Genomic DNA, 14,234 nt, shown 5'->3' with positions numbered 1-14,234 from the left:
GGACCGGGTTCAGTTCAAGGGAATACATTTCCCTATGACTGTATAGAGATGAAAATTTCACGAAGACATAGGTACGAATGTATCCCGAAAGCGATCCACTATCCTATACGAAGGTGAAGACCTTACGAAGGAATAGTTTCTCACTCCCACTTAAAAGGGTATAATCGACCGGTTATATAATGCAATATGCAAGAATATATCCAAACACTCAAACCAATAAAGCAAATATATCAAAATGATGCAGACCATAAGAATGAAATGCAATGAAAGGATCGTAAATTTAAACCAAATTATCAATTTTTGACAAAAAAAACAAGAAATAATCAACACGTGGCTTGACTCTCTTATTTAGTATCCCCAGTGGAGTCGCCAAGCTGTCGAAACAATTTTTGAAATGGTCAACTTTTTATTTTAAAATGAAAATGGAAGTCGCCATTAATCCTTTTTTAGGAGGTGTGATCGGGTCACCTCGTAAATTCAATCGTTCTAATTTATTAAAATAATGTTTTTTGGTCTACAAAATCCAAAAATGGGTTCAGGAGTCGGTTACGTATGAGGAAGGATTAGCACCCTTGTAACGCCTAAAATTGGTACCTAATTGATTAATTCATGTCTTAGTGTCAAAAGTTGAAAATTTGAAGATAGTTTAAAATATGATCCCTTTTTGTATTAATGTTAATTTTACTTAAAACCCGCTTGAATAAATCAAAACAAACGTTAAAGACCCTTTCATCTCGTGATAACAAGATGTCACATCTCGTAAGTTAGGACACGACACCTTGAACCTTTGAGAATAAGCTTGCCTTTATTTATTTTTATTTGAAATCTTATGTATTTTAATTCTAAAAGGATATTTGGTTATTTAGGTTCAACGAGGAAAATCAAAACCCCGTAAGTTAGGGTATGACTTATCGAATCTCCAAATACGAAAGATTGCCTTATTTTGAAAATTTTGAATAATAACAAGTGTAATATTTACGATGTGTATTTCTCTTATTCGACGTATAATATAAAACGACCTATTATGGATAAATACGTTTAAACGTGATTTTTGACGTGATTTTAACAAAATGAGATAAAATGGTGATGTAGAAAACGGAACGATAATATACGAATGAAATGTCGCGTGGATAAATGACAATAATATAAATTATTGATAGAACATTTCATAATGCACGTAATGAAAATAATCACATAATATATACTATTTTAACACTAATATGAACAATCAAAGAAAATAAAATAAATAATAAAGTAAATAATAATGATAAAAAATAATAATAATGACAAAATATGCACATGAAATGACAATACTAATTTTTAAAAATAATAAAGAAAATAAATAAATAAATAAATACATAAATTAATATTGAGGAAAATATTTTATAAAATATTGAAAATAAAGGATCAAATTTAAATATAAATGAAATTAAGGGTACACTTTGTAATAAAGTACATAAATAAATTATAAAATAGATAAAATAATATAATAATAGTGAGAAAAAAAAGAAAAAAACAGAAAAACGAATCGATGTATAAATACAATTAAATAAATACAAAGAAAAATAAAATATAAAAGATCGAAAGTAAGGGACTAAATCAGAATATAAACAAAATTTAAAGTAAAAATCATAATAAAATAAATAAATTAAACAATAAAATAAAGTAAAGGATTAAAATCAAATGCGCAAAAACAAGCGAGGACTAAATAAGAAATTAGCCCCATCCCCAGGACACGTGTCATTTCCTCTGTAGATCAATGAACTGGGGACTAAATTAAAGCACACGAAAAAAATCAGTGGCCAAATTAAAAAAATTCAGAAAAGGTGAAAAAGGACTAAATTGAAGCGCATCGCAAAAGCGAAATGGCTGATCGCGCAAATATACCAAAAGTTGAAAACACGTGGATCCTCTGGGAAGATCGGGTCAAGGCGCAGGTTGAGGGCAAAACGACACCGTTTTGGCATCTGAACTTGAATCCCAAAACGGCGTCGTTTCGCAACCCTATTTAAGTCAAAATTTTTTTAAAAAAATTCATTTTCAGCCTTCATTTAAAAAAAAAAAACAAAAACTTTCTTCTTTTTTTTTTCTCAAGGCCATCTCAGGCTGGTCACAGCTCCGGCGAACCGCCCCCGTTCACCGACGACAGCACTGCCGTCCACGATGGTCGGAGATGCACAAAACAATTTTTTTACCCCATTTTTTGAAATAAACTTAGATATAGGGTTTAAAACCCTATAAATCCAACCGATACTCGCCCTAGGGAATAGAAACTGAAAGGTTTCACTTTTCGCCGATGAGGCCTTCCTAGGTTCCTCGAATCGGCGGAAAGGACCAACACGGTGACGACAATGTATCTCCGGTAAGATCTTTGGCCTTGTTATTATTTTATATATATGCGTTCTAATAGATTTGAGAAAAATAAAAATTTCACCTTTAAAATTTCTATTTTGTTGTTTTTGATTGCCTTCTCTTTTTTTTTTTTTTTTGTATTCAATTTTCATGTCCTCCAATGGATACATTATCCATGGCTTTTTTAGCCGAATGATACAATATATTGTTTTTGTTTTTTTGCTTCAGCTTGCTACTATTTCACTGTTATTTCTGCCTTTTCTGCTCTGTCTCCTTACTTTGTTTCTTTTTTGCAGGCTTTGGCGAGGTCAATGGAGGAGAAAAAAGCTGACATTTGCCATTTTGGTGCAAAACGGCCAAGGCGCTAGGCTTTGGGCGGCGTGCGTGCTGTGGAAGCACGAGGAGGAGGTGCGGTGCACAAAGAAGACTAGGGTTTCTGAAGACGTTTAGGTTTTGGGGCCATTTGGGCCATTAGGATTTTTATTTATTTATTTGGGCCATTGGGTCATATTGTAAATGGATAGCGTTCTGACTTGGACTTTATTTTTTGGTTTAATTTTTGTTTTATTTGTTTATAATATGGGCTCGGGCGAAATTGGGCCTCTACATATATGTATATAATACATCAAATAATATTGTTAGTATGGTTTAAATACACATGCACAAACTTGAAAGTCTGTACAAATTTTAAAAGAATTTGAACAAAATATTATATTCAAAAAATATTCAAGGCTTAGTGCAACTTGACTTGTTTTGTAAATTTATGATATATTACATTGTTTTGTTTTTACATATTATGTTAAAATTAAACAAATTACAATATATAATAAAATAAACTATAAAAATAATTAACCAATCTGTGCGACGACTGTTTTACAATCCGCGATGAAACAAAAGGGCATATCAATGGGCCATGGGTCTTGGCTTCTAGGTTAAATTATACCATTATAACTTTAGTCTCTTTTAATTAGTAATAATTCAATATATTCCCTTTAAACCTCTAGAATTTTTTTTGTTTTTTCCAATTTTATTTCGACCCATCACACAATTCTGTCTTTGCTCGTAGATGAAATGAAGGACCTTATCCAAGTAAAAAGTTTTCTTACGTGAAAGAAATAGAATACAAGAATGGCAGATGATGAGGATAATATTCCTGTGTCCTATTTACAACATCGACGGAGTGATGGAATTATAAACAGTCAAATAAGGAAGCTCTTGACTGTAAAATATTTAATCCCTGAAAACACAGTTGCGCTTCTATATCTATAGAGGCCTGCATTAGTACAATCATTGGTGGGTGACCTCAAACTGCAGCCATGTTCCACTTGTCACCATACCATCCATATACACCAATTATCATCAACTATTGGTGCATAATGTCGAAAACTAAATGAAAGATAATTCCTCCATGTCATTGAATTGTTTCAAATATATAATCTACGAGATGATTTGTTAATCCATGCCCCACCTCATTAAAACATGGAATGTTGCAGCCCTACCCCTACCCCTGCCCCTGTGCCTCTACATATACATAATTCATGCCAACTGATCTGCCGGTCCTTCCTCGAATCTTGATTTGCATAAATCAACCGAGTTAAATCCGGTGTGTCCTCGTCCTATAAACTTTCGTTTAGAGTTTTCCTATGAAGCCTGCAAATCAGCATCCGGAGCCTGAAATTGCTCCAAGAGGTGAGATCGAAGAGGGTGAAATCGGTGTCTTCGGTGCCGAAAAATACTTCAACATGGAGCTCGATGATGGTGAGTGTCCCAAGCTTTATGACAAGTATTCGAACCAAATCGATCTTCATCATATGACTCTTTGTGCAAGTTCAGAAACCAGCTGGAACATCCAATCTGTTTCCTTACCGAATTTTACAAGGAGTCGATCCGAAAACAGGCGAACCAAGGTCGATGGAAGGAGCTTTTTCTCCAGTCTTGGTAGCAGCGGGTCCTCTTCAGATGGGAAATCTGTTTATCTCAATCAAAACGTTGTTCATGGAAAGGATTACAGCAAAGAACACATTCGAGTCGATCACAGGCCTATAGACATGGACGGAACGAAGCTGGTTCAAGCAAAATTTAAGGTGGAAGATGAGTTTGACACCCAGATTTTCGATCCACGAAAATCCCTGGAAGTGTTCGGATCCAGTGGTATGAACAAAGGAGACATAGCCAAGAACCTTGAGAGGAAACTGTGTATGTTAACATGGGATGCCTTTCCAAATGCCCCAACCATTTCATCTATATACAAAAGCAGGCTTCTAGGGGATGATGATGATGAACATAGTGAAGGTAGCTCAGATCTCTTTGAGATAGGCAACATATTAGGCGATGGTGAAGCATCTGATGGCATGTCTAGCTGCATGATGACCCCATATGCACCAAGCGAGACCAGCATTCAATGGAGTGTGGTCACTGCCAGTACTGCAGCTGACTGCTCAGTTGTTTCAGGTTACAATGATGAAACGAAATCAGCGAAAAGTATTAGAGCTCCAGCATCAAAAACCACCACCAAAGAGGCTCAAAGAAGCCGATCAGGTGGGATATTGGGGTGCCGAAGACACAAAGCAGTCATGGTGGCTGAAAGTACTGCATATAGAAAGAGATGGTAAATTACTTTCCTAATTGGCATATTTAATTATGTAATTGCTCTAAGGTATTGCATATAATCTCCAACATGGCGTTATTATTTAGCTAATTTTGGCAGAATGGCATAATGAAATTGTACTGGGGGAGCGGGGACAACTATGTTTTGGAGGTTCTGTACAGGATTAAAGCCAAGTTGCTTTTGAAGAAGCAGTCTTTGCTTCACTTGAGAGACTACAAACATACAACTTTGCGTTGGCATTTGTTGTTTGTGTTCCAAACTGAAGATCCTAAAACATGAAGACGGAAAAAGTGGCATATAATATCATGTCTTCAAATCTCCTATGTTCTTGTCATCTTTTGTATGTTGCATTTGTAATCTTCTATATATATATATATATATATATATATATTAAAATCGAAATATCAGTACTTCTACGTGAGTAGCTTAAAATGTCGTAATGCATGCTTTATGTAATTAATTTATTTAGTGATTAAGTTTTTTATTAAAATTAAAATCTTAAATCAATTTAAAAACATTTATTAATAAAACTATTAATATGTATTCAGGTAAAGAATATTTGGTATATAAAATTTTGTTAACTTATCAAAACCATATATACAATTTTGATAACCTTATGCTTTTTCTTAATATTATATGATTGTCTATATAATCAAAGCTTTATTTTAATTTTTGATACAATATTTTTAATGTTATTATACAGATTGTTTCACTCGCATTATTTGCATCTATTGATAATTTTATTGATTGAGTTTGTGCCACAAGTCAACTTGAAACCAACTTAAGAAAATGACAATGTCATGATAAACAATTAGAGTGTATTTAATATTTTAATTTAATGTTTTTGCCTATTTAAATTTCTTTTTACTCACAATTTGAATTAAATTTTTTAAATTTTAATTTCATAAATATTGCATATGTGTTATTATTATTAGTTTCAAATATAACATTTCATTATTTCTTATTTCTTATTTTAAATGCACACTTATGTTCTAAATTTATGATTTTCATATGCATACACATGTAGCGAATTTAGATAAACTATATAAATGGTCACCTAACTATGCTTGCATTCCTATTTTGGTCATTCAATTTTTTTTTTAATTTAAACACTAACGTTTGAATTCATTCTTATTTTGGTCACTTGCCGTTAAATTGATAATGAAAAACCTTTTTTAAGTAGTATAATAACACATTTAGTTCTCAATGCTTACACATTTTATCAATTTGACTTTAATTCTAAATAATTCAATAAATTTAACTCTTCATATTTACAATTAAATTTCCTAACCAAAGCTTTCATATTTTAAAAGCAGAGACATTCCGCATCTATTAATTGTGTTATTTATGGTTGAAATTATCTACTTCAATACATAACCCTTTTTAAAATATAATATACAATAAAATTAAATAAATAATTTAATATTTGTAAAAATAATCTTTCACTTACTATAATAATTTTAGTTTTAATTAATTTGATAAATGATTTGACACTAAATCAGATTATTAGTGATACATATTTGCTTATTATGGATTTAAAAATTTAAAAGAAATAACTAAAAATAAATAAAATACATAATAAACTCTTAACCAATTTGTAAAAAAAAATTATTATCAATGTATCAAAAGGAAATTCAATTAATTCTTTCATATTTTTTCTCAAGAAAAATTAAATGTTCATAATTTTTATTATATAATCATTGATTGAACATTTGAATTTTTCAAAGCCATAATTTTAACTTTGGATTTAATTTCTAATTTCAAGGATCAACTTTGAGGACTATTTTATCTAGCTTGAAAGAAATGTCAAACTGTTAATAAGAAGACTAAATCTAAAGTGTTTTTTTAAAGGTTTTTCATTTTCTTTAGCCAAAATTTTTCAAAGGTTTATAAAATATTATATTTAGAAAAAAACTAATGTAAAAAGAAAGGAAAATTAAAGTTTCAAAACAAACTTATTAGAAATTGGCTCGAAAAATAACTTGTTAGTTTTAGAATTTTAAAATGATTAATTTCATTTTGACTATAATATTTGCATAAATTGTATATGTATATTTTTTTTATACAATGTCTACTTTTAACCATAACCCAAATTGTATATTTTGAATTAGGAATTGTTGAGGGAGGTTGACTCCAAGAAAAATTTTTGAAGAGTCGTCCGTTAGGCTAACTTATCCCTCAACAATCAAAGGTATTGCCCATTGATGGGGGGTTTGTCTTTGATACTCTATCGAGAGTCAGTGTGCCGTGAGCAGCTGCTCAGTGAGCTTGGTTCATAGATCCTAGAGCACTTTGATTGGAAGACCTGTAAAGCTAAATGGAGAGATGTTAGTATAGAACGTGTAATGATTATGAAGCTCACCTATGCATGCAAGGACTTGATCCACAAACCTTAAGCCATTTACTTGCAACCATGATATCATTGGAGCTCCTTTTATAGTTGAAGGGGGTCGGCTCCTTCAGAAATTTTTTTTAAAGTGTTGTCTGTATGATAGAGGGTCATCTAGCGAGGGATCATGAGATATGGGGTAATGTACAAGGTCAAATGTTGGTTGTACTACTTAAGGTAGTTTATAGCTTTTCTGATTCATTTTTTTGCTTCTGTGCAGGTTTTCTGCTTTTTGCTTACGGCTTTACTTGTTATTGCAAAGGTGAGCAATTCTTCCTTTAGAAGATGGCTAGTCTGCCTATTATGGCATTAGTTTTGACAAAAGAAGTGTTAAATGCTCCACTTGATATTTTGGGGCTATGGAATACATAGAAGATATGTTACTCTACAATGAAAATATTCATCTGATTCAGTACTACTTTGGATTCTAGTTCTGGTATGCATATGACCTTAGAATGTTTTAATATATTTGCTTGTTTTACCTTTGTAGGTGGTGATTCAAAAGAGGGATCAATGGTTAAAATTTGGGAGGTTTCTACTAGTGAAGTTGTTAGGAACATAAGTGTGCTAAATCCTGTTAGTGACATGAACACAACAAAGGTGATTGTTATTAGTGAGACTAACACAACAGAGGTATTGGCAACGTCTATGTCTACGACTACGTTCACTGCCCCTACTCCTGATTTCCTAAAGAACTTGGGTTCTTTTAGGAGTCAGATGATGAGGAGAAGTGGACAAAGAAAGCCTCTATCAATTCCCAATGGTTAAAATCCAACAAAAAAGTAGAAAAACACTATTGCTAAAAATGTAGTCATTGGTAAAAGTGAATACGTTGATACTGGAAACGTGAGTGTCAGAAATTCCTACTAGGTCATTGCCTGCATCAACTTTCAATGTTACCATTATTTCATCAAGTTCTTCAATTCCTACCATTGTGGTTCTGATTGTTGCTGACCTTCTGCAAAATATTCCTCCTTTAACAACTGTGGCCTCACAACCAGTTGCGCATGGTGTTTTTCCTATCAACTCTTCATCAAACTTTACCTCCGTACTAGGTAAGTTAGTATATCTATTGTGGTTATTACCTAAATGAAGTTTGTGTAGATTGCATAATAGTTATATCTTTGTTGTAATGGTGATGTAAGACACCAGCACAAGTTAGCTACACTAGTCGTGTTAGCTTTCCAGATATATCTAGGGAATTGACAAGGAGGAAAATGTGTTAAGGCGTATTCCCAGTAAGAATAACCCTATTGTAAAATTTTTCCCTTGGAGAGATGTACTGAGAATGGATAACCTTCCGTTGAATCTTGATGAGGCAATAGCACATATAATAACTATGATTCCTAAAAAGATACGAGGTACTGATTGTACTAATGTTCTAATAGAAGTTATAGGAGCTTGGACGGGTTTTATAGCTGAACAAGCTTATACTTTTTTACAGCTAATGAAGATGTAGACGTTCGTTGCTAAGTAGTTAGTTGAGCTAAACCAGGAGAAGCTAAAGCTTAAAACGAGATTCTAGAAGTCCGCTGCAGATGTTGAATTGCACAAAAAGTTGAACATGGAAGCTGCTAGAAGAGAGGCAAGCTTTAAATCTGAGAGCAAACATTTATAGGTTAGGAATAAAGTTTTGAAAAAGAAGAAACTTGGGTTACAAGTTGAGACCAACACGTACAAAGAAAATATAGATAAGCATGTGGCAGAGGCAGAGTAAGCAAGGCAAGATCGTGCTACTAGGAGTCTTACAAATCAAAAGTAATAACTATCAAGCAAGAGCGTGATGAGATGATCGAAATTTATTGTCTCTAAAGAAAAAATATAGAATATGTGAATTTTGCTTTGTCTGCAGAGGACAGTTTAATGGTCATTATCGCAGAAGATGCTAAAACTGAGATAGCGGATACAATACTTTATATGCAACGAGGTGCTATCTTGGCCATTTAAGTTTATTGAGGATAGCTAGAGAAGGTAGTTAATGATAGTCAAAGCAGTTATGTGTTGGTTAAGAAGTTGTTAGAGTTAGCTTCTTGATAAAGCATCAGTTCATTCTTTGTATAAATATGAGGTTGAAAACTTTGAATTGTAATATGGTTTTTACTCTTTAATAAAATAAGTAAACTGGTTATTTTTCTCTTTTCTGTTATATTGTTGACATAAACATGGTATCAATGCTAGTTCATATATTTTTAGGAGTTCTTGGATTCTGCTTTTCATAATATTGTATTCATGGTTCTAGAAATAATTTTTAGGAATGGTGGTAATTCTTCTATGCACGTAGGAACACAAGAACAGTTCCCAGCATCACCATTTATGGCTTGTTTGAATGGTTTGGGTTGTTGAGTTCCATAGTTTCCCAAACATGACGCAGTTAAGCTCAACGAGAATAATTTTCTCTTATAGAAACATCAGATCATGTTTATTCTTGAAGGTTATGGGTTACGAAGGTATGTGTTGAGTCTTTCTTTCAATATTTCTCAATATATAACTTGTGCAAATGGTGTTCTTGTGGATAATCCAAATTTCTTGTTACATAAATAATAAGATAAACTCTTAGCATCATGGTTACTTTCTACTATGTGTGATGATGTTCTTATGCATCTAACGAGTGCTACTACAAGTTTTGATATCCGAATAACGATAGAAAGAAAGTTTGCTACTCGGTCTAGTGTTAAACTATTTAGTTTAAGACATGTTTTTTTCTTAAAAGAAGGGTCAGATGACTATTAAAGAATACATGTTTAAGATTAAGCAGATGCGTGATTTGTGATGTGTTAGCTGTAGTTGGGAGTGACATTTCTGATTTAGAATAGGTTAGTATTGTTCTTGCAGGTCTTCCAGTCAAATATGAATCTATTCAGGTAGTTGCTTCAGCTACTAGTGTTTCACTTGAGTTTCTTGCTGAGTTGTTGGTGGATTGTGAGTCTAGACAGCTTGAGTTTGTAAGTAATCTACCTATGCATGCCAATATGGTTCAGCAATAGGGGAATGAGGCTGATAAGTCTAAGGTCTCTCATCATGGATAAAATAAAAATGTTAGGTTCAGAGGCACACGAGGGTTTTATCGTGGTAGCGGCTCTAGGGGACGTTTTTCAAACAACCATCTTCAATGCCGACTCTATGGGCGAATTGGACATGTGGTGTAGAAATGTTATTATCACTTTGATGAAACTTTTTTAAGAATATTCAGATTCCAAGATAGGTCTCAATTATCACCAATTTAATGATAATGGGCAGGCATCTCAGTCTTGTGAAGGATGTCCACATCATTAATGATGTGGCTTGTCTAATTCAAATGGTCATGGTTTTAGTTTTCCTCAGTCCAGGTGGTAATTTTCCTATTTCCAAGCAACAAATTTTCCATCAGCAAAGTCAGAATGTAATCTTGTTATTACAGGTTTTGTTCCTAACAGTTGTTTCCAAGTTCTTGGAGTTTCAAAAATTGGTTGAAGTTCAGTTTAATTCTAAGATTAAGGTTTTTCGAAGTGACTGGGGAGGAGAATACAAGTCCTTATCACCACTTCTTGTACATTTTAGGATTCAATATAGGTTAACTTGTCCTTATACCTTTGAGCAAATTGGTCTTGTTGAAAGGAAACGCTGACATGTTGTGGAGACTAGTCTCACATTGTTGGCTCAGGCCTCTTCCTTTACAACTTTGGACTTATTCTTTTGTTAGTGTAGTGTATTTAATAAAAAGGCTTCCCACTTTTGTTTTGCAAGATCGATCTCTATATAAGGTATTGTATCATAAACAATCTGATTATTGATACTTGAGGGATTTTAGTTATAGTTGTTTTTCCTATCTCAGACTATACAATAACCACAAGCTTCAATATTGGTCAGTAAAATGCACTTTCATTTGCTATAGTCCTTTACATAAAGGCTATAAGTGTATTGATCTTATAGGTCAAATATTTGTCTCGTGACATGTTGTCCTTGATGAAACAAGTTTTCCTTTTACCTCTACAGGTGTTCCAGTTACTTCATCACGATAGTCACAAGTTCACCAGCGATTATTTCTCCCTCTTTTTTTTGCATCATCTATCTCAGAAAATATGTTGAGTAGATCTCTTTGTCATCGCAACTCTCCTCCAAGGTCACTTGATGTCTCTTACCCTGTTTACAACAATGATATACCTGATTGGGAATCTAGTTTAGCTACTGCAGCTATTGCAACTATTCTAGACTCTTATTTGGCATTAGTTCCTAATGTTCTTTTAAGTCCTATAGTTCCTATCGTTTCTACAGACTCTTCTACTATAGCTGTAGTTAATGATGTCAGCTTAGTTACTACAAATGTTCATCCTATGCAAACACGCTCCAAAAGTGGTGTTTTCAAGCTCAAGCTTTATGCTACTACCTTGACTAATCATGAACCTCTGACAATTGATGAGGTGTTCTTAAGTCCCGAATGGACCAAAGTTTTCCAAGAGGAATATGATGCCATATTGATGAATGAAACGTGGGAGAGTTGATACCTTGACCTTCCAATAGAAGGGTAGCAGGTTGTAAATGGGTTTTTAAACTCAAAAAGCATGCTGATGGTACCATAGCTTGTTACAAGGGTTGGCTTGTGGTGAATGGTTATCTTCAAGAAGCCGGTATTGATTTTCAAGAAACCTTCAGTCAAGTGGTTAAGCCAACAACCATTAGGGTTATTCTCACCTTGGTATTTGCTTATGGCTGGCAGCTGAGACAGGTAGACATTAATAACGCTTTCCTTAATGGTGATCTTACAGAAGAAATATAAATGCATCAGCCTCCAAGTTTTGAAATAGCAACTGATGGCACTACACTTTTTGTGTGTAAGCTCAAAAAGGCTCTTTACGGATCATAAGCTACAAGAGTTTCTCTTAGCTGCGGGGTTTGTTTTATTAAAGTCAGATGCTTTATTGTTCATTAAGGTGATTGACCAACAAACTTTATATGTCTTGGTGTATTTGATGACATTATTGTCATTAGGAGCAAATCTACTAATGTTAACCAATCTGTTCAAACCTTCAATTTTTAATTTTCTCTCAAGAACCTGGGGCAGTTAAATTTTTTTCTAGGCATAGAGGTGACGCACACAATTTTTGGTTTGTTTCTTAGTCAGAGGAAATATATCTTCGATATTTTGAAGAAGTGCAAGATAGATCAATCTAATGGTTGTTCTATGCCTATGGTTAGTTCATGTAATCTCTCTACACATGTTGGTAGTGGACTACAAGATGATTCTGATACCGAAGTGTTGTTGGTGCTCTCCAATACATAATTATTACTCATCCGGACATTTCTTTTGCAGTAAATAATGTATGTCAATTCATGCACAAGTCGTTAGATCATTATTTCAAAGCTGTCAAATAATCTTAAAATATCTTCAAGAGACAATAGACTTTGGTTTTTCATTTCAACCAGCTTCTAGGGCTTCTTTGGTCAGCTATGCTAATGCAAATTAGGGAAAAAACTTGGATCATAGATGCTCCAAACAGGGTTCTATATTTTTCTTGGTGGTAATCCTATTTCTTGAGGATCAAAGAAGCAACAAGTTGTTTCTAGATCTACTGTTGAAGCTGAGTACAGGGTATTGCACATGCCACTGCTGAAGTTGCCTAGTTACAATCCTTACTGTCTAAGTTACATGTCTCTTTTAGAGGACCACCAGTTTTATAGTGTGACAACTCAGGAGTAATGGTTGTTTCAACTAATCCAGTCATGCATTCAAAATTTAAACATGTTGAATTAGATATTTATTTCTTCCGAAAGAAGGTGGCGGTTTTATAACTCTTGAAAAGTGTTATATATCATGATTTTAGACCTAGCTAATTGTTTGTACTTGGGTACATTTAGTTGTATTTTAGGACATTTCATTAGTATGTTTATCATTGCATTAGGAGCTTGGACTGTGTTTAAATGTTAGGTTCTTTTAATTGCGTGTGGAAGGGTTGTGTTTGGTGGTTCGGCAGGTGCAGAATGTGGAGAAAGAAATACAAGAATGAAGATTTGTTGGGGTAAAAGGTTAGATAGTTTGCAACCTTGTATCCCATGGCAATTCCAGGAAGATGACGAATCAAAACATAATGATACCAGTCTCAACCTAACTCTACTTGTACCAGAAAAATCTATTTAAAAAAGAGGAGAACATATCATGGGCTGTTGGATTTACCCTAGAAAGAAAAGCTTGTAAAAAGCCAAATGAGGAAACCCTAAGGAGGAGAGAGATCTATAGGCAAAAATAGAGGGTAACGACTAAGTATAGACAGAAAAAGGAAACTGAAGGCAGTTCCTTTCAGCCACCACAGGACACTGTGCTGCTGGATTGTGGATTGGTTTGGCGAAAGCCATTTTCCCAAGGTTCTTCCATTATTTCTTAATTTGTTCTCCAGTGAATTGATTTGATTGAAACGATGTTGGATGATATTTTGGTTTTGAATTTTACTTGTCAGCCCATGAACTAAATCTCATAGGGTTGGAATTACATGATGAAACATTTATTTTCTTTAATGGTTGAAGCATAGATCTGAATTAATTTATTAATTCATTCAATTGTTTTTATTTTTAAATTGTATGCGTGTAATCCCTAGACATAGACGATTGTGCAGCATGCCCACAAACTAATTTAATTCTGAAAAGGTTGGATTAGTTGAACTGAAATTGAATGATATGAGGAAGTACTGGACCGATACTTGTAGTAGACTCTAGACATAGTGCAGTGTTCATATGGAAAGAAAACAAAACAGTGCAAGATACTACGCTAAAGGCTTATAGACATATATTGTTTGAGGCAAGGTAATTTGAGTTTTTGCTCTTAAAAGAAGCAGACCATTTTAGAACTCTACTAAGCAGTAGATTGAGTATGATTTTTCTGAGGCATTATTGATAGGTAGGGTAGATTCTTAATAA

The 14,234-nt window shown here is 33.6% G+C and overlaps 1 protein-coding gene across 2 annotated transcripts; it reads left to right on the top strand.

The window, feature by feature from the left end:
• Positions 1-3,775: 3,775 nt before the first annotated feature.
• LOC108481266 (protein PHYTOCHROME KINASE SUBSTRATE 1) lies at positions 3,776-5,490 on the top strand. Of its 2 annotated transcripts, none has more exons than XM_053029988.1 (2): positions 3,776-4,960; positions 5,060-5,490. In XM_053029988.1, coding segments are annotated over exons 1-2 (966 nt in total). In that variant the 5' UTR covers positions 3,776-3,995; the 3' UTR covers positions 5,061-5,490. The 2 variants fall into 2 exon arrangements, with proteins under 2 accessions (XP_052885948.1, XP_052885931.1); XM_053029971.1 differs by having other exon boundaries at positions 5,047-5,490.
• The last annotated feature ends 8,744 nt before the right edge of the window (positions 5,491-14,234 follow it).

Source organism: Gossypium arboreum, chromosome 1 (genome assembly GCF_025698485.1).
Source record: "Gossypium arboreum isolate Shixiya-1 chromosome 1, ASM2569848v2, whole genome shotgun sequence".
NCBI lineage: Eukaryota > Viridiplantae > Streptophyta > Magnoliopsida > Malvales > Malvaceae > Gossypium > Gossypium arboreum.
This window is presented reverse-complemented; position numbering and strand designations above follow the sequence as displayed.

Excerpts from the sequence above, each read along its gene's own strand:
- LOC108481266 (XM_053029971.1), top strand. The coding sequence starts at position 3,996 with ATGAAGCCTGCAAATCAGCATCCGGAGCCTGAAATTGCTCCAAGAGGT.